At 42.8% G+C, this 20,872-nt stretch overlaps 1 protein-coding gene across 1 annotated transcript in view; it reads left to right on the top strand.

Moving 5' to 3' along the window:
- NRBF2 (nuclear receptor binding factor 2) overlaps positions 1-20,872 on the top strand; it is a 115,774-nt gene that overhangs the window by 48,485 nt on the left and 46,417 nt on the right. The window contains exons 2-3 of the mRNA XM_089314104.1: positions 8,249-8,389; positions 10,645-10,852. Coding sequence (XP_089170230.1) covers positions 8,332-8,389; positions 10,645-10,852 — 266 coding nt within the window. The 5' untranslated portion in view covers positions 8,249-8,331. The remainder of the gene's footprint in view (positions 1-8,248; positions 8,390-10,644; positions 10,853-20,872) is intronic.

Raw genomic sequence — 20,872 nt, forward strand, 5'->3', positions numbered from 1 at the left:
AGGAGCGAATTTCTCTTTTTCTGGAACATGCTTTATCCTGCCTCTGAGCCTTTGCGTATGCTATTCTCTAGAATAGGCCCATCCTCCTCCCCTCACCCTCTGCCCATACTCCCACCCCTAGCTGTCTGGGAAACTCTTATCTACTCTTATCTACTCCTTGAGTCTCCCCTAAGGTAGCCCCACCCTTGCGCAGTCATCCCAGACAGCACCAGGCTGACTCTGACACTCTGCTGTTCCCCCCTGTACTTTGTCCAGGCTCCATTTTGGGGCTCATCATTGCTTACATTTATGTGAACTTTTGCCAGTAACTAGATTGTAAGCTGGTGGGTACCAGGGACCCTGTCATTTTATAGTGCCCATCACAGAAGTGTACAATTAAAAATGTGATGTGTGAATGAGGACTCGAAAGCATAATGGTATTTAAATACTCAATTCTCTTCCATCAAGTCAAAATTAAACTGCCTTGCATGTGACTTTACTTTAATTCGATTCAATTATTCCTCCAAATGTATTCTCTTCCTTAACTATTTTGATGAACAGGCTAGTTAGGTGTTTAAATACCAGTTGGTTCCTCATTAGCTGATTAAAATGGCAATGTTAAATATGTTATGACTAATTTGGTGTTTTAATAGGAAAAGGAGAATATTTGCACATAAAATTCAGCCTGTGTCAGACATAAATTATGCCTTGTCATAATGAATATCTGCTATGGTCATTGACATGAATGGTGAAAATGATAGAAATATGATGTGATATTTAAATCTTTATCTTACACAACCATGTCTTAAATGTATGCCATTTCCTCCATGACAAACTGATTAAATAACTTACATAATGTTTTAACACACATTGCTATACCAAAAAATTAGAATAAACTATGGATCATTCTGTCCACTTGTGAGTCAATGGAATAATGTACATCTTTCAAGGTTATTAATATTTAGTGTCTTTCAGCAAATTAGAAAATCAGGCTTAACAAAGGTTAAAAATATCTGATGATACATAGATGATTGTAAAAGTAATATATATTAATGATCCTTCCTCTGACTGACTTCGTTTTTGGTTAATCACTCATAGAATTATGTCAAGCATACATCAAGACTTTGGCTCCTTTGTCATTCAACCTTCCGGCATTTCATTACTATAGTTACCTGATTAATGGATGCAATAATATATATGGCATGATATGATATGTTCACATTAAATTTTAATCAAATATTACTAAATTCAGAAAACATTAAGTAAATCATGACTGATGAGGCAATATTGTTGTCTTGTCATATTGATGACTTGGAAACTTCACTATTGAGAGTAACAGATTAAGCACAAGAAGTAAATTTTATGAGGAAATATAAGTATCTCAACTTCCACCGTTGTGTTTTTTAATTGCTTTGCAGTCACCAGAGGAGACTCAAAATCCATCAAGTCTATTGGTGCCACAGATCGCATAATTCCTTTTCTCAATTTCGAAAATTTTATTTGTGGTGAAAGAGGGGTCCATTCATTATCTATGAGGCTTATTGTTTCCCGTCATGCTTTTAAACTAAAAGTCATTGTTGTTATTTCACTTAGATGAAAACCCATCTAATTCGTGGGACAGAGAGTGGAATGGTGGCCGCCAGGGGCTGGAGGTGGAGGAGAATGGGGAGTTGTTCCCTGGCTATAGAGTTTCAGTTTTGCAAAATGAAGACGTTCTGGAGATCTGTTGCACAACAGTGTGATATCTAACACTACTGAACTGTATACTTTAAAAGTGGCTACTATGGCAAATTTTATGTGTTTTTTTTTAACCACAATTTTTTCTAAGTTGTTGGGTTTTAAGTAGTGCTTAGAACTTCATGTTGGCTTCTTCAGTCTTGCCAAGGAGGGAGGGAATTGCGAAGTATCGGTTGCCGGGTGATAGGTACACACAGACGGATACACTACTTCTACAGATGGTAGCTCTGGTGGCAGCAGCCTCACCATAGTGCTTAGAATGAGGTCCTAGCTGGGCAAGCAGTGCCCTCAAGTGATTCTGACATCTCTACTACACCACACTCTTTTTGTCCAGATTAATTAGTTGGAAGCAGTAAAGTGTGAGGCAATTCTGTGTGTTACCTCTTCTAACCTCACAACAAAACCACTAAATGGGCATCCTTTTGCTACTGTTACAAGTGAGGAGACAAATCACTGGTGAGTGATGATACAGACGAAAGCTATGTTCTTCTCAGTTGTAGAAAAGGTGTCCCATGTTCCTCCCAGCCTCATTCTCCTAATTTTTCTGAATTCCCAGAGGAAAACATATCCCAGTCCCCCCGGCTGCCAGTCAGAGCACATGACCCACGCGGCTCGCTCTGAGTCTCAGGCAGGGAGCAGCCCCTGTGCGGGTCTCCACGTGCTCTTCCTCTCCTGGAGCAGCTGTAGCAGCCATGTGCTGAGGTGGCAAAGCCATGAGATTGCATCTCTGAGTCACCGAGAGAAGGAAGATGCCTCCAAGAACCCACTCGACCTACAGCAGCCTTTGTGCGAATGAGGAGCGAATTGTTGTGTGTGAAGTCACTGGGACTCTGAGGATCTGTGTCACTTCAGGATTGCCTCACAAGCCACCGTGGTCTTGAACGAGGGTTGGTTAGGGTTAGTGCTACAAGCTGAAGATTTTGATCTGTATGCTAACCAATTTTTTTTAACCTTAGCCCCATCAGCTGAAATCCATGTTTTACACCTAGCTTCCTAATTACCAAACTTCTTGAGTCTCATGTAGAACAAACTACAATCAATTCAATTTCACCCTCCTGACATTGACACAGGATAATATTCTCAACCAGCTGTGCCCCATCCTCCAAGGCCAATGCACCCTAGCATGGTTTTCCTAAACCTGATACTTGGAGGAAGTGTTGGTGCTCTGCAGATGTGTTTTTCCAGCAGTTACGTATTTATTTGGAACAATATTAGAAAAATGTAAGTATCACATCAAACCTGTGATGTCATGAATATTGTTGCTTAAGACAAAACTAAAGAAGATATTTTTGTTTTTAAAAAGTAGATGGATATTTTTAGAAACCAATAAACAGCAGGGCAACCTGTGCACTAGGATGACAAAATTTTGAAGCTGAGGAAAATCATCCAGCCCAGGTGCAAAGCACGGTGAGCACCCTCTAAGTAGAGTTAGTGCTGGTCAAGTCGGGTGACGCTCTTCTCTTTGTCCAGCCTGGGGATAGTGTGAGACAAGTGGACCTCCCTCGTCTGTGTTTGCCTTCACCTCTGCGCCAGGTAGGCAAGTCGTTTCTACCCAAGGTTTTTCTCCTAGCACCAAGCAGCTGTCAATAAAAGTACAGAGGTCCCCAGACAGAGCTATGAATAGTGTCTTACTAGAGCCCAAGATCTCATCATCAGGAGCTGACCTGATAGTTCAGTTGATCCCATCAGGGACCCTGCTGCTCTCAGTTGGCAGCGGGAGGAGGTGAAAGGGCGGATCTCTGGGCTAGGCTGAGTCTCTGTTGCACAAACATTGTTGTAATGTTTAGCCTGGGTCTTTGCCAGGTTTTCAGGAGGGGGCAAGTCACCCAACTGGGTGCAACCTGAGCACCTGGGTTCTCTGGTGAAAGGTGGGGACAATACAAGAGATAGGTAGATTGCTCCAGCCTCCCACACGTTTAAGTGCTTAGCACCACCCTGGTCAGAACTTCATGACTGCTTTAAGATGAGTGTCATTGCCTCCGTGCTACACTACGGATAAAGGGGCCATCTTGCTTTTCTCACAACTCCCTGCATCCTTCTGCCTTTACTTTGACCCAGGGAAATTCACAACATATTCTGGTTCTTATCTTCTGCAGACAAAGTGGCAATTTGCACACCACCATGGGCACATCGCCTGCTCCTGCAGCCTGGGGACTGTCATGCAACCCTGGCTGAGTCCTGGCTCCAGGTCCCTTCCTCTGGGAATATCAGTAACAATTCCATGACTGTTGTTTTTTTCCCCCCATGGGCCAAAAGCAACAATCAGAGCCAAACCGGAGAAGGAGATGGGGAATCATGGGAATAGAATATTGACTTCCTTTCATGTGACACCAGCCTGGTGCAGAGCATAGAAGACAAATTCTGTGACCGGAGCCCGTGGGGTGGGATAAGAGAAGGAGACTGAGAGATCTCTGCCATCACTTGTAGAAAGTGTCTCTGGGCTAGAAGAATCCATCTGAAGGCAGGGGAAGAGGGCAAGGTAAGAGCAGGAACTAGAGACATTTTTTTCAAAGAAATTTTCAAAGAACGGATAAAGGTACACCACAAATTTGCTAGTCCACTTGGTGGCGGAGGACTTTTGTGAGGGAAGCTATATAAGCAAGGCCATTTTGAATTTGTAGGTGAGTGGTATATCAAGATGGAGAATAAGTGGCCCAGAGGTGGAAAGAAGAAAAGCAACAGAGAGCTAAGATAAGGAGTTGGAGAGAGGAGCCAGCCCAGAGGACTGATGGAAAGCCGCCTGGAACTGATGTAACTCCTCCCGAGCTAGAGTTTGGACCTGCTGAAGCATGGGAAATTTCCACCCAGGCCCTCGGGGACTCTCACTGAGCACCTTGTGAGGTTGGCAGGAGCTGCCATTGTTGTCAGCCTGTGCAGCCGAGCCCTGGTCTGGAGGGGGGAGTGAGCTAGCAGAATGGGGGCTGCCACTCGGGGACATACCACAAGAGCTGGGGCCTGCCCTGTGCATCTCCCCTCTGGGACAGCTGACTGAGTTCCTGCCTGAGCTCAGGCTTAGAGGCTGGTGAATTGTGGGAGGGCCGGAGTTAACAGAGACTCATTGTCAGTATGAAGAAGTCAGCAGCACCATTCTCCTAAGGCGTAGGTCTGCGAGTGCTACAGAGATATTCAGTGTGTACAAAGCAGACATCCGGGCAACCTGCTCTAACTACAGACATTGAACTTCTATTAATAATACTACTCAGTAAAATAACCAGGGCTGTTATATTGGGTTGGGTCTATTTATTTCTAAAATACAATTAATTTCTGAATCTGCAACTAAGTTCTTGCAACCTGAGCCTAAAAATGAGTTGAAACCAGGGCCTACACCTCTACGATTTTATTTATCCAGCAACATATCATCTGATCAATACAAGTAATCCACATTTGTCCTCAAGCTCTCTATGAAGCAGTGGGAAAGAAAGAATTGCCAGGCACATCACCACATCGGGAAATGCCTTTTGTTTCAAAAGTGCTTCTTCAAAGGAATCGGCATCCCTGACTCCTTTGGGGATGGCTGTGTGTGGGAGGCTCTGTGGGTCTCTACAATGACAGAACCGAGGAGCCTGTCTGGGATTGGTGCTTCCCTCAGAATGCACGGTCTGGGTAAAAAAAACACAGACACAAAGCAGGCCCAGAGAAGGAGTCAGCGCTGAGCAGAGTGTGGGCTGAAGAATCCTGCCTCCTAAGGAGGTGACAGCCGACAGCCGCTGGCTCATCATGTGTGTCAAAGGCAGCGTTCGGCAGGTAAATAGCAGTTCAGCATTTCCTGCCCACTCACATTCCACGCTGGAAACACTGGGATTGCAGGAGCCTCTGCCACTACTGGGTCCATTCATAGCCAAGCGCTTTTAAAGAGGGAAACAAACCAACCGCTGATACGTCAAGCACTATTTCAGAACATTTCCAATAGAAACACAGGAAAACTGTAACTTTTCCCACTATGCCTTGGCATCCCGCTGCTTAAACCTGCCTTCTTTTGTCTTCTGTCAAAGGAGAGGAAAAGCCGATGGTCCAGTTGCTGCTGGTGGGTCAATGTGCAGGAACTAAATATTTATTAAAAGAAAAACCTCAGTGAGCAGGCCTCACTTAAACAGGACATGGTTGCCCTCAGCCTTGCATTGTTATTTACAATAGAATCCAAGTATTCTCATTTGGATGAAGTATGAAACTATATAACAGCCCAAGAATAAATAGATTGTTTGAGGAAACATCAAACAGATTAACTCAGTGTACATCACATTTAAGATACTTTATATCAAATAAATAAGACAATACATACAACTAAAACTGTGAGATGAACTTCCAAGTGCTATAGAATTAAGGGAAGGGAGAAGGAATTGAAACAATACTGGAAGACTTTGTCAACAAAAGAGTTAGCAATAGAGAAAAGCAAATATAAGATTTTCCTATAGGTTTTTTTTAAATTTATGTTTATAATGCAAATATTCTGAGTAAAGGATTTCATAAGTGGTTCACCAACCTATGCCACTTAAAATGCTATCTTTCAACTAACTGATGTCTGACCCAGCAAATGATATTTTTATTATCCAAATGTTGGGATCAATGGGCTAAGATAGTGTTGCCAGCACCAGCTTCTAGTTTAGTTCATTAGTTCATTTAGTTCAAACAGCCAATAATCTCCTTTTTCTCTCCCAACTTCCCAGGAAGAAATACCTACATTTTTATGTAAGTCATTAATGTCTTAGAGATCTGAGTTCTCTGTAGGAGATGGAGGGAGGGAGGACAGGAAGAACGGTGCAGACTAGTGATAGAATAAATAAAGCAAGTTGTGGTTTTGGGGTTTTGGTCTACAACCAGCCAGACCAGACGGTGAGTGAAGAAGAAATCATTGGCAGGTTCTGCATTTTGGATGAAGCTGTCTGCAACGTAGGTAAGTCAGTACACTGCCAGACTTTTGTGTAGGAAGATAGGTAACCACCTACATGGCATAATTTGAGGTGTACAACAAGGCCCTGCTGGCTGTAAAATCGCCCTTCCATGAACCTGCAACAGCCCAGTGCTCCCATCAACCAATGAGGATTAACGGCACATGTATTCCATGTCCAACAGTGGCTGAGCACAAAAGCAAATATAAGGTATTTTCCCCACCTTCAAGACTTAACAAGTCAGCCAAAGAGAGCAAACAAAGCAGATAAGTTAATATCAAGTAAACTAGCCTAACATAATTAAAATTGTATGATAAACTTTCAACTGCTATAGATGAAGACAAGGAAGAAGGAATTAGAGCAATATGGATACTTTTGTCTTTGAACAAGAGCGGAGGAGTAAGGCCTTGAATGATAGCATGGATTAGAAGAAAAATCAAAGGTGCAATAGCACAGTGAAAAATGTAAAGGGGAGCTTTCTTAGAAAGATGAGATACATCTGATTAAAAGAGTACATTCAAGACAGTATGGGGAATAACTTGAGGGACAGATCATGATCTGATGGTGACAGCCCTCCTGCACGTTGAAAATCCCTACTTTGGTAGCTTCTCCTTTTGCGAAGACTAAGAAACAAATTCTAGGGGCCGGCACTGTGGCACAGTGGGTTAAAACCCCAGCCAGTAGCACTGGCATCCCATATGGTGCTGGTTCAAGTTCTGACTGCGCCACTTCTGATCCAGCTCCCTGCTGATGCACCTGGGAAAACAGCAGAAGATGACCCAAGTCCTTGGGCCCCTGCACTCACTTGGAAGACCTGGAAGACACTCCTGGCTCCTGGCTTCAGATTGGCTTAGCTCTGGCCATTGTAGCCATTTGGGGTGTGAGCCAGAAGATGGAAGATCTTGTCCTCTCTCTCTGTCTCTACTTCTCTATGTAACTCTGCCTTTCAAATAAATAAAATAATCTTTAAAGAAAAACAAATTCCATATTAGGTTTCCATTACTAGGACAATATACCTGAATCTGGGTACTTTATAAATACAGGGGTGTGTTTAGCTCACAGTTCTGGAGGCTCCAGTGTCAGCCCAGCTCCGGTGAGGGCCTCATGGCAGATGGCACGAAAACAGCAGGAGAGTGTGCAAGAGGAGCTCACAGTGTCAGGAAAGGAGCCAAAGGGCCTAGGAGGTAGTCAGTCTTGTTCTTTTGTAACAACCCTCTCCCAAGAACCAACTCAGGGGTCTCACAAGAACTACCTTAATCCCATTTGAGAACACATCCCCTGGAAGGTAAGGACCTCCAAGGAGGCCCCGCTTCTTAAAGGATCCATATCACCTCCCAACATGGCCACCCTGGGGACCAAGCTCCCAACACACGAACGCTTGAGGGACAACAAAACTATAGCAAACCTCCCACCGAGGTGTACTTTATACTACCACTTTACTTCCTTCATAAAAATTCTCATCAACTTGGTGATCAAATTTTTAATCCACTTTTGTTTACTTATCTACTATGTATCCTTCATCTCTTAGCAGGCACACATATATGCTCCATAAATATTTGTTGACATTTGGAAGAGGAGGGAGGGTGGTCCTCAGCTCTTGGCATGATCTCAAACTCACTGGGTATGTTATTTTCTCTCAAATACAGAAGGAGCCCAGTCCTGAAGAATCCAAAAGAAAATACACTTTCTGAGGAGTATGGGATGAAGATATTCAGGTTCAAGGCAAGTCATGTGGAATTTAAGAATAAAAGGATGCTACGCAGGAGAATGCTGTCCATCTGTCAGAAGTAAGTAAGTACCCAGAAAATGAGAGGAAGAAAATTCATTAGCAAGACAGAAAGCATAGGGTCGGAGTTGTGGTGTAGAGGATAAAGCCCATGGCCTGCATTGCTGGCATCCTGTATGGGCACCAGTGTGAGTCCCAGCTGCTCCAGTTCCAATCCAGCTCCTTCCTAATGCACTTGGGAAAGTAGCAGAGGATGACCCAAGTCCTTGGACCCCTGATTCATGTAGGAGACCTGAAAGAAGCTCTTGGCTTCTGGCTTCTATCTGGTGGAGTCCCCTTGATGTTACAGTCATTTGGGGAGTGAACCAGCAAACAGAATATTTCTCTCTCTGTCTCTCCCTCTCTCTCTGTAGCCCTGCCTTTCAAGTAAGTAAATCTTTAAAAAAAAAAAAAAAAGCATAGAATTAACAAGAAAGAAATGGGAGGAGATGTGTGCTTAGAAAGGGAGTGAACATTTAAAGAAGGGAAACCTCTAGGTCTTCTGTGAACTAAGTCTAGAACTGGGTCTAATCAGAATGGAACGGCTCCTCACTGCCACATGGTAAATGGCTGGGCAATTAGGAGGTGTGCAAGAACAGAGAGGTGAAAAACACGAGTAGCTACAAGCAAAAGGCAGTCTAGATCGAAGGAGAAGGCTTCTCTGTGACCACCTGCACTTTTAAAAGCTGGACACTTGTAAAACTGATTCAGTAATTGATACACTTAGCTCCTCATTCACAGCACAACATAATCCTAGAGCAGGTCAGATACTTTCAATTAGCTATCAACCTTTAGAAAGGCTTTGCTCAAAGTATTCTGAACTAAAAGCCACCTCTTCTCATTTTAAACATGGAAGGAAACAGAATTCTACCATATCCATTTTCAGTCCTGAAATAAAGTTTTCAGGAAATTCTTCCATGACTCAGTACTGAAAAAATCTAGCCTGGACTGAGGTGTATGCCCATCTAGGTATAATTCTAAAACTGATTTGCAGAGACCAGACCTCATAGGCTCTGTCTTCTACCCACCGGTTTACTTCCCATATGCCCACAACAGCTGGGGCCATGCCAGGCAGAAGCCAGAAGCCCAGAACTCCACCTGGGTCTCCTATATGGGTGGCAGGAACCCATCATCTGCTACCTTCCCAGGCGCATCAGTAGGAAGCTGGATTGGGAGCAGGGGTGCCAATTCAACCAGTGCTCTGATAAGCGAGGCAGGCTTCCCAGCAGCTGCTCAACTGGCTGCACCACAGTGCTCACCCCCAGCAACCCAAGTATTGGAGCCTTCACCTGCTGCCTCCCAGGCATTAGCAGGAAGGGCCTGGAACCCAGGCACTCAGAAATGTGATGCAGATGATCCAAGCATTAGCAGCCTACCTGCCTCCCCATGCCGTCCACCCCAGGAAATGACATTTTAAAATGTTGCACCTTCGCTGCTGGGTCACCAGTATCTTATGCTAGGGTCACAGAACCTTGCAGGTCATCAACACCTCTTCCCACCCACTCCAAAAATCCCTGGCCTTAGGTGCATCAGCCCCACCCATATTTGTCAATGTCAAATCCCAGACTACCTCTACCTCCTCACAACACAATCATCCCATTGCATGTATTTTTAGAATTCTCCCCCAGTGCCTTTGCAATTTGGGATTCACAATCTCACAACCTCAGTCTGCTGCAGTTTTCTTGCATTCTCTTTTTTTATCTACTGCAATTTTCATGGCACAATTTTCACATTTTCTCAACAATCCCAAACCCCCCACCCCAAAATGTACTTTTCTTTAGTTCCTGAGGGATTTATTTTTTAAAGATTTATTTATTTATTTATTTGAAAGAGTTACAGAGAGAGAAGGAGAGGCAGAGAGAGAGAGAGAGAGAGAAAGGTCTTCATCTGCTGGTTCACTCCTCAATTGGCCACAACAGCCGGAGCTGCGCCCATCTGAAGCCAGGAGCCAGGAGCTTCTTCAGGGTCTCCCGCGTGGGTGCAAGGGCCCAAGGACTTGGGCCATCTTCTGCTTTCCCAGGCCATAGCAGAGAGCTGGATCAGGAGTGGAGCAGCCAGGACATGAACCAACATCAATATGGGATGCCGGCACTGCAAGCGGTAGCTTTACCCAATATGCCACAGCACCAACCCCCCTGAGGGATCTTTGAAAACAATTTAACCTAAATTATTTACATCAGAAACAAGTTAACCCAGTACTCACACAGCAGAAAAATGGGACAGGTATTTTACCCGCGATGTTCAGAAGTACTTATTTCTCAAAATATTTCATTCCAGACCGTCAAAGTGCTCTAAAGAAGCAATCCCGGAGCTTGCCCATGCAGACTGAACTCATCGCCGGAGCCCCAGTCAGAGCAAATCTTAACGAACGCTGCTCACTCGTGACACCCAGAGGATGCAGCTCGGAACTGCAGAAGAACCTGTTCACAGCCGCTCCATGGTTCCCAGAGCTGGAATATTTGTTCAGGACACCTGGTGCAAAGAGGTAGGCAGAGTTGGGAATCGGGCCTTTGGTGCCAAAAACCGGGAAATTAGATCATCAGCATATACAAGAGTGACTTTTCATGATGTTTACCGTGCTACTTTAGCTCCATAACAGCATGTTGTGTGATAGTCCTATTATAGTGCATATGAATGAGAGTCTATGGCTAAAGAAGAACATCATTGAAAACCTTCTTTGTGGCTGAGAGTGGTCACAGAAGAAGGTCGAGGTCACAGAAGCCTAGAAACATCTTTGATGAATTTGTTCTGATGCCATCGTAGCTTTCCTAGTGCCCATTGCTACTGCACCCATGGATTATGTACATTTTACAGTTGTGTTAAGGCCACTGACATCCCGCCTTGGATTTACCAAAAGCTCCAAGTATGTCTTCCTTGTGATGGAAGACATATTGTCCCCTTTAGTCTGTTGGCTTTCTAGTACTCTTTCCAAATCACAGACAGTGATTTTTCCCTGCGTTAGGAACCTAATCCTTTACAATCTGGGTGAGCAGTGACATGCAGTTACAGCAAATGTACCAATTTGTTAAAACACACATACAACAATAAAAATCACAACTGTTTTTAACACAAATCCCATGGCCCAGAGAGAAATTTAAATATTTCAAGCATTATTTATTCCAAGAATGCACACTGTATCTAGCCATCTTTTATAGTAGAATTTAACCAGGGTCCAACCATTAAGGTATCATATTATTTTACAAGAAATTTTTTTCCTTTGTTGTAAAGGAATTAGGCCAAATATTGATAAAAGGTGTTAGTTGAGGAACATATGCTTTTTGGCCCAAGTGTTGGTTTAAAATACTTGAGCTTTCTTCATAGGAATTATTTGAAAAGCATAGCCTGGATTTGTTTCTTCTCTTTGTTGGGGTGGGAATCAGGGTAGATGGAATTGCTCACCAGTGTCTGGATGCACCCACCAACAGCAAACTCGAATCTGAGGTTGCATTTTTATGTCCATTTGCTGCCTTCCCTGGCTCGTTAGCAGGAAGCTGGATCAGAAGCAGAGCAGCCAGGACCATAACCAGTGCTCCAATACGGCATGCTGGCATCGCAAGCAGCAGATTAACCTGCTGCACCACAGCGTTGGGCCCAAGAGTTTCTTGCTTATCATTTCTATTTCTCAAGTGAGAAAATTAAGGCACAGGAAGGTTAAATCACCTGTCCAAGTTCACATAGCTGATAAGTAGCAGAGCTGGAATTTAGACCCGGATGGCCTGGCTCTACTGTCCGTGAAGGAAGCATTGCACTATGCCATCTCTCTTTTAGCCTGTGCTGGTGGCATAGTTGCAACTTCGGCTGTGGCTGTACCTAGAGATACCATCACAGAACCCCCAAGGTGACCAGGAGGAAGCTATCAGAGGAACTAAGGCAGGGCTTTGCTAGCTCATGCAAATATTTCATGCTAATGAAAGAGTCTCTCCACCGGGGAAACAGTCCCCAGGGTTGGTGAGATGGTAGTATTTTTGTGTCAGTTAAGACACTTCTCCAGGCAGAAGAAGCCCATGATAGAGCATGAGCTTAGGCAAGTGAACGGAGGGCTGGAACTCACCTCACTGGATCCTTCAGCGGGCCGTCCGTGACGTGCACAGTCCTATATAGTAGTTCTAAATTAACAATAGGTGAAAGAGACCCCCGATTATCATGTAGATAAACCCTCTCTACTATAACTGTACTGTACTTACAGTTGTGTCTGAGAGCTGGACAACTGAAAATGAGTGAATGTGTATGTAATCGATGTCTTGCTCCATCAGCCTATAAAATCACAAACAGGTCAACGTTCATTATGGTGCCCAAAAGGCCATGACTCAAAATACGCTCTTCAGTATCTATCAGCTCAATTGAAACTTAAGCAAGCCCAAAGCGAGTTTCTGCACAACCGCAAAGGGGAGCCTCACGTGTGCCGCCAAGCCCAGGGTCGGTTCCACGCACCAGTGGCATTCCGGCAGCTCTGCTCCTGCTCCAACCAGCCCATGACATTGGCTTCTCTGAAACCATAGAGGATGACTGGCCAAGGCTCTTTGGAAGCTGCTGATGCCAGCCATCCTCAGAGTGTCAGAGACAGAGCAGTCTGTGCTGCCTCTTCTCATGCTTCTCTGCCTGCACTCAGAATCTGCAAAACTCTCTGATGAGAGGTTCTTAGCTCCATGCTCAGAATCTCACTGCACTTCTGCCCACCTCTGAGCACCGCCTCTTCAGTACTCTAATTCAATGCGAGGGGTTGAACAGGAAACACATCTCATGGCCACCCTCCTCACTCATTCACCCCTCCACACACCTCTCGTCTTGGTTAGCATTTGATCAAGGCCAGTTTCTGTGCCTGGCACTGCTCTAGGCACTGAGGACAAAGCATTGAGACAGCTAAGGTCACTGCTCCCATCGAGCTTGCATTCTAGCGTGGAGAAGCAGATCAACCAAACAAGAAGCTATCTATTATCCAGTGATAATATTTATTATGAAAACAAGACAGTTGATGTGACAAGGAGACACTGAGGAGTTAACATTGGATCAGTTCAGTAATTTTCAACCCTTTCAAACTGAACAGCCACTGGTCACAGCAAATATCAAGACACAGTAATTAAGACAATGCTTGAGGGGCTGGCACTGTGTGTAGTGAGTAAAGCCGCCAACTGCAGTATTGGCATCCCATATGAGCACCAGTTTGAGTCCTGGCTGCTCCACTTCCAATGCAGCTCTCTGCTATGGCCTGGGAAAGCAGTGGAGGATGGCCCAAGTCCTTGGGCTCCTGCACCCAAGTGGGAGACCTGGAAGAAGCTCTTGGCTCCTGGTTATGGGTCAGCCCAGCTCTGAGCATTGCAGCCATCTAAGGAGTGAACCAGTAAATGGAAGACCTCTCTCTCTCTCTCTCTCTCAGCCTCAGCCTCTCTGTAACTCTGCCTTTCAAATACAAAAAAGACACTGCTTGATGCATTGTCACCCCATATTTAAGCCTGTGGGTTTAAATCCCAGCTTCACTTCCAATTTCAGCTTCTTACTAATGCATACCCTAGGAAATAGCAGGTGATGGCCCAGGTACTTGGATACCTGCCACCCATATGAGACACCCAGATTGAGTTCTGGGCTTCTGGTTTCACCCAGCTGCTGTGGGCATTTGGGAAGTGAACCAGCAGATGGGAGATCTCTTTGTGTCTGTCTCCGTACCTTTTAAATAAAATGAAAATAAATAATAGAATTTTTTAGATTTTACTTTTTATTTATTTAAAAGACTGAGTTACAGAGAGGTAGAGGCAGAGAAAGAGAAAGAGAGGGAGATCTTCTGTCTGCTGGTTCACTCCCCAAATGGCCACAACAGCTAGAGCTGGGCCAATCCGATGCTAGGAGCCAGGAGCTTCTTCCGGGTCTTCCATGCAGGTGCAGGGGCCCAAGGACTTGGACCATCTTCTGTTGCTTTCTCAGGTGCATTAGCAGGGAGCTGGGTCAGGAATGGAGCAGCTGGGACTCAAACCAGTGCCCATATGGGATGCTGGCACTACAGGTAGTGCTGTACCTGCTACCCTACAGTACAGGCCCTCATAATATATTTTTAAAAAGAAATATGTAATCATTGTGGGATGGCTAAATCTAACTTATTATCATATACATTACCTCAAATACTTATCTTTTTGTGATAAGAACACTTAAAATCTATTAGCAAATTCTGAAGAATACAGTACCTTGTTATTAGCTAGAATCACCATGTTATACAACAGATCTCTTAAACTTATTCCTCCTATCCAGCTGAAATTTTATGTCCTTTGACCAACATTCCTCAACCTATCCCCACTCAGACCCTAGTAACCACAGTATTTTTCAATATTGTTAGATGAGTTTCATTTTTGAATCCTACAAGCAGAACTTAAATATGTATATTACATGTATATGTATACAGATATACACATTAATATTCCTATCTATAATAAAATAGAGGAATAATAGGACATACATATATAATAAAAGATGTGTTTTGGCATGTAAATGATTGGACATTACTATGCTTAAAGATATAATGAGGCTATTTGATGTTTGCTTTCAAATACTCACCATGAACATAATAGCTTCAAGTGTCCACTGATTATAGGAGTGTCACAAGTGACTCAAATACCACAAGCGGCAGTGCCCTTGGTGACGTGGTTTGCCTAAACAGGAATGAATCTGAATAATGTTCCAAACAAAGCAAAGCTTTATCTGTATCAGTGTATGTGGTAATTGTAACTCCAAGAATTTCAGTAGATATTAAAATTAGGCCAAAAAGAAAAAAGAAAAGAAAACACTTAGCCCCTGGATTTCTATAGCTCCACAGAGTAGATTCTTAGAACAGATCTTTTGCTACATAAGCTGCCCAGAGGGACATTGAGCGGTGTGCAGTGCGTAGGACCACCCTTCACTAGGATTCACGGAGAGTCTCCTACTGCATACTGCTTCATATCTAACACCCCTGGCCTCCACTCCTACTCTGTCACTGAGCTAGCGATACCCTCCTTCTATGACACTCTCTACCTCCTAGAGAGTGCTGCCATCCTCATGAAGAGCCATTCTGCTAAGTGAGTAGGGAAGGGCTCTCCAAGGAGCTGCGCGTGAAGCTGAGAACTGAATGGCCACGTGGAATGACTCTGGGCAAAAGAACATTCCAGGCAAAAGGAACACGCGATCCAACAAGCTTGGAGAGATCAAGGGGCAGAAAAACTGGTTAGTCTAGAGTTATGTAATTAGGAGTGTGCTGAAAGATGGCTTGGGGGCTGGCATTGTGGCATAGCAGGGTTTGTTTTCCCCCCACAAACCTTTTATTTAAGGAATACAAACTTGATGCATTTCATAAAAACAACTTTAGAAACACAGCAATACTTCCCACAGTACCTGCTCTCCCACTCACACTCCCACCCACCCTATTTCCTCCTCTCATTCCTATTCCCATTCTTACTTTTTTACTAAGATCTACTTTCAATGAACTTTATAACACATATGATTAACTCTATAATAAGTAATGAGTTCAACAAATAGTATGAAAAAAATTGTTCCTCAACAGTGGAGACAAGAGCTGTTCAAAGCCATTGCTTCTCAAAGTGTCAATTTCACTTCTATAGATTACCTTTTAGGTGCTCTATTAGTTACCACAAATCAGAGAGAGAACATATGGTATTTGTCCTTCTGGGACTGGCTTATTTTACAAAGTGTGATGTTTTCCAGTTTCATCCATTTTGTTACAAACAACAAGATTTCTTTTTTTTTTTTTTAAGAATTCCATGATGTACATATCCCATAATTTCTTTATCCAGTCTCCAGTTGAAGGGCATTTGGGTTGATTCCATATCTTAGCTATTGTGAATTGAGCTGAAATGAACAAATTTCATTTCCCTTGGGTAAAATCCCAGGAGTTGCATGGCTGGGTTATACGGTAGGTCTGTATTCAGATTTCTGAGTTACCTCCATACTGCCTTCCACAGTGGCTTTACCAGTTTACATTCCCACCAACAGTGGATTAGGGTACCTTTTAACCCACATTCTCGCCGGCATTTGTTGTTTATTGATTTCTGTATGAAAGCCATTCTAATTGGGGTGATTTGAAACCTCATGTGGTTTTAATTTGCAGTTCCCTGATAGCTAGTGATCCTGAGCATTTTTTCATGTGTCTGTTTGCCATTTGGATTTCCTCTTTTGAAAAATGCCTGTTTAAGTCCTTTGCCCATTTCTTAATTGGGTTGTTTGTTTTATTGTTGTTTATTTTCTTGAGCTTTTTATAGATTTTTTTTTAAAAATTGATTTTTACTTGTAGGTCAGAGTTACACACAGAGAGAAGGAAAGGCCGAGAGAGAGAGGTCTTCATCTGCTGGTTCACTCCCCAGATGGCCACAAAGGCTAGAGTAGCACTGATCCCAAGCCAGGAGCCAGGAGTTTTTCCGGGTCTCCCATGTGGGTGCAGGGGCCCAAGCACTTGGGCCATCTTCCACTGCTTTTCCAGGCCATAGCAGAGAGCTGGACAGGAAGTGGAGCAGCCAGGACTCAAACTGGCACCCACATGGGATGTCTGCACTGCAGGTGGCAGCTTTATCCACTATGCCACAGCACTGGCCCCCTCTTTACATATTCTTAATATTAATCCTTTATCAGTTGTACAGTTTACAAATAATTTATCCTATTCTGTTGGTTGCCTCTTAACTTTGCTAAATGTTTCTTTTGCAGTGCAGAAGCTTCTCAATTTGATGTAATCCCATTTGTCTATTTTGGCTTTGATGTCCTGTGCCTCTGGAGTCTGTTACAAGAGGTGTTTACCTATACCAATGTCTTGCAGAGTTTCCCTGATGTTCATTAATAATTTGATGGTGTCAGGTCGTAGATTTAGGTCTTCAATTCATTTTGAGTGGATTTTTGTATCAGGTATAAGGTAGGGGCTTACTTCATACTTCTGCATGTGGAGATCCAGTTTTCCCAGCACCATTTGTTGAAGAGACTGTCCTTGCTCCAGGGATTGAGTTTAGCTCCTTTGTCAAAGATAAGTTGTTTGTAGATGTGTGGGTTGATTTCTGGAATTTCTGTTCTGTTCCATTGATCTATCCATCTGTTTCTGTACCAGTACCATGCTGTTTTGATTATAAGTGTTCTATAGTATGTCTTGAAATCTGGTATTGTGATGCCTCCAGCTTTGTTTTTGTTGTATAAAATTGCTTTAGCTATTCAGGGTCTCCTGTGTTTCCATATGAATTTCAGCATCATTTTTTATATATCTGAGAAGAATATCTTTGTTATTTTAATTGGTATCACATTGAATCTGTAAATTGTTTTCAGTAGTATGGACATTTTGATGATATTGATTCTTCCAATCCACGAACATGGGAGATTTTTCCATTTTTTGTATTTTCTTCTATTTCTTTCTTTAATGTCTTGTAATTCTCATCACAGAAATCTTTGATGTCCTTGGTTAAGTTTATTCCAAGGTATTTGATTTTTTTGTAGCTATTATGAATGGAAATGATCTTAGAGGTTCTTTCTCAGCCATGGCATTGTCTGTGTATACAAAGGCTATTGGTTTTTGTGTGTTGATTTTATATCGTGCTACTTTACCAAACTCTTCTATGAGTTCCAATAGTTTCTTAGTGGAGCTTCTTGGATCCCCTATGTAGAATCATGTCATCTACAAATAGAAACAGTTTGATTTCCTCCTTCCCAATTTGTATCCCTTTGATTTCCTTTTCCTGCCTAATGGCTCTGGGTAATACTTCCAGGACTATACTGAATAGCAGTGGTGAAAGTGGGCATCCTTGTTTGGTTCTAGATCTCAGTGGGAATGCTTCCAACTTTTCCCCATTCAATAGGATGCTGGCCATGGGTTTGTCATAAATTGCCTTGATTGTGTTTAAGAATGTTCCTTCTATACCCAATTTGCTTAACATTTTCATCATGAAAGGGTGTTGTATTTTATCAAATGCTTGTGATTTTTGTTCTTTAATTTTTTAATGTGATATATAACAGTGATTAATTTGTGAATCTTGAACCATCCCTGTATACTTGGGATAAATCTCACCTATCTGGGTGAATGATCTTTCTGATGTGCTGTTGGATTTTATTGGCTAGTATTTTGTTGAAGACTTTTGGGTCTATGTTCATCAAGGAAATTGATCTGTAGGTTCTCTTTCTCTGTTGCATCTTATTCAGATTTAGGAATTAAGTTGATGCTGGATTCATAGAAAGAGTTTGGTAAGATTCCCTTTCAATTGTTTTGAATAGCTAGAGAAGAACTGGCAGTGAAGCCATCCAGTCCTAGGCTTTTCTTTGCTGGGAGGGTCTTTATTATTAACTCAATTTTCATCTTGATTATTGGTCTGTTTAGGTTTTCTATGTCTTCATGGCTCAATTTAGGTAGGTTGTATATGTTCAGGAATCTAACCATTTCTTTTAGGTTTCCCAATTTGTTGGCATACAGCTCTTTTAGTAATTTCAGCTCTTTGTAGTAATTTTTGATGATTCTTTTATTTCTGTGGTTTCTGTCTCTTGTTTTTTTGTTGTTTGTTTTGGTTTTGGTTTTGATTAGTTGCGCCAATGATGTGTCTGTTTTGTATATATTTTAAAAAAACAGCTCCTCATTTTGCTGATCTTTTGTATTTTTTTGCTTCAATTTTGTTTATTTCTTCTCTAATTTTAATTATTTCTTTTCTCCTACTAGTTTTGGGTTTGGTTTGCTGTTGTTTTTCTAGGTCCTTGAGATGCACTGGTAGCTCATTTATTTGGTGCCTTTCCAATTTCTTGATGTAGGCACCAATTGCTATAAACTTTCCTCTTAACACTGCTTTTGCTGTATCCCATAAGTTTTGATATGCTATATTGTCATCTTCATTCATTTCCAGAAATTTTTTGATTTCTCTTTTGATTTCCTCAATGACCCACTGTTCATTCAGAAGCATGTTGTTCAGTCTCCATGTGTTTACATATGTTCTGGAGATTCTCGAGTTGTTGATTTCCAGCTTCAGTCCATTGTGGTCAGACAAAATACATGGTATGATTTCAATTTTTTTTTATTTGCTGAGACTTGCTGAGACCACTAGCATGTGGTCTATCCTAGAAAAAGTTCCATGCACTGGTGAGAAGAATGTGCATTCTATAACTGTAGGATGAAAAGTTCTGTAGCTATCCATGAGGTTCCTTTGGTCTATAGTGTTAATTAACTCTGTTGTTTCCTTGCTGATTTTATGTCTGGTTGATCTCTCCATTGCTGAAAGTAGAGTATTGAAGTCTCCCATTACTATTGTATTGGAGGCTATGTCTCCCTTTAGATCTCTTAAGATTTCTTTTAAATAACCAGGTGCCCTGTAACTAGGTGTATATATATTTACAATAGTCACATCTTCCTGTTGAATTGATCCCTTAATCATTACATAGTGCCCTTATTTGTCTTTTAATGGTTTTTGTGTTTAAGTCTATTTTGTCTGATATTATGATGGCTACACCAGCTCTTTATTGGTGCCTATTAACATGGAATATCTTTTTCAGTCTGTGTGTATCTTTGTTCGTGAGATGTGTTTCTTGTAGGCAGGAAATAGATGGGTTTTAATTTTTAATCCATTCAGCCAGTCTGTATCATTTAATTTGACTATTAGTAAGTAAAGACTTGGCCCTGCTATTTTTCCATAAATATTCCTATTGTTTACTTTGGATTTCCTTTGTACTTTGGGGGATTTTCTTCCTTCACCCTCTTTCATAGTGATTGTCGCTCCCCCTCTTCGTGGAGGAACGACACTAAGCCCTGCCTAGGCTTCATATCCGAGTCACGGCACCATTATGTCGCTCCCCCTCTTCGTGGAGGAACGACACAGGACCCTGCGCTGTTCTTTCATCTGCTCGGCCCTCCCCGGGTTTGCTGCTGGTTCTTCCCGGGTTGGCTACTGTCCCTTCCACCTCCGTGGAAGGGCGGTTCCCCCTGGCCGCTTTCCCCACTTCCGCAGGGGAGCGGCACACCGCCGGCCGGCTCTCTCGGGGGCTGCACAGGTGTTCCCCTTAGATGTTCCCCTTAGATGTTCCTGGTGCATGCCGTCTCTCTCCTCCTTTATAGTCCTCCTCCGCCAATCCTAACTCGGCTGCCCACACGCCGAGTACGCTGCTCTCCTCCAATCAGGAGCAAGTCCTACAGTTTATTGGCTGAACTGGAGGCAGCTGTGCAGAAGCTGTTTTCTTCTCTCCCAGCGCCATATTGTGGGAGAGCAGATGCATAGAATAAGTCTTAATTCCAGTAACTTAGTCCAGTCCGGATTGCTCCCCACAGTGATGACCATGTTTCTGTGTGTAGTGCACCCTTAAGCATCTTTTGTAAGGCTGGACAAGTGGTGACAAATTGTTTCAATTTCTGTTTGTTATGGAAGGAATCTATTTCACCTTCATTCAAAATGAGAGCTTTGCAGGGTGCAGTATTCTGGATGAAAGTTTTTTTCTCTTAAAACTTGGAATATATTGGCTGGTGCCATGGCTCAATAGGCTAATCCTCCACCTGCAGCACCAGCACTCCGGGTTCTAGTCCCAGTCG

The sequence above is a fragment of the Oryctolagus cuniculus genome, chromosome 15, assembly GCF_051225735.1.
Source record: "Oryctolagus cuniculus isolate XC-2025 breed Fujian yellow rabbit chromosome 15, ASM5122573v1, whole genome shotgun sequence".
Lineage (NCBI taxonomy): Eukaryota > Metazoa > Chordata > Mammalia > Lagomorpha > Leporidae > Oryctolagus > Oryctolagus cuniculus.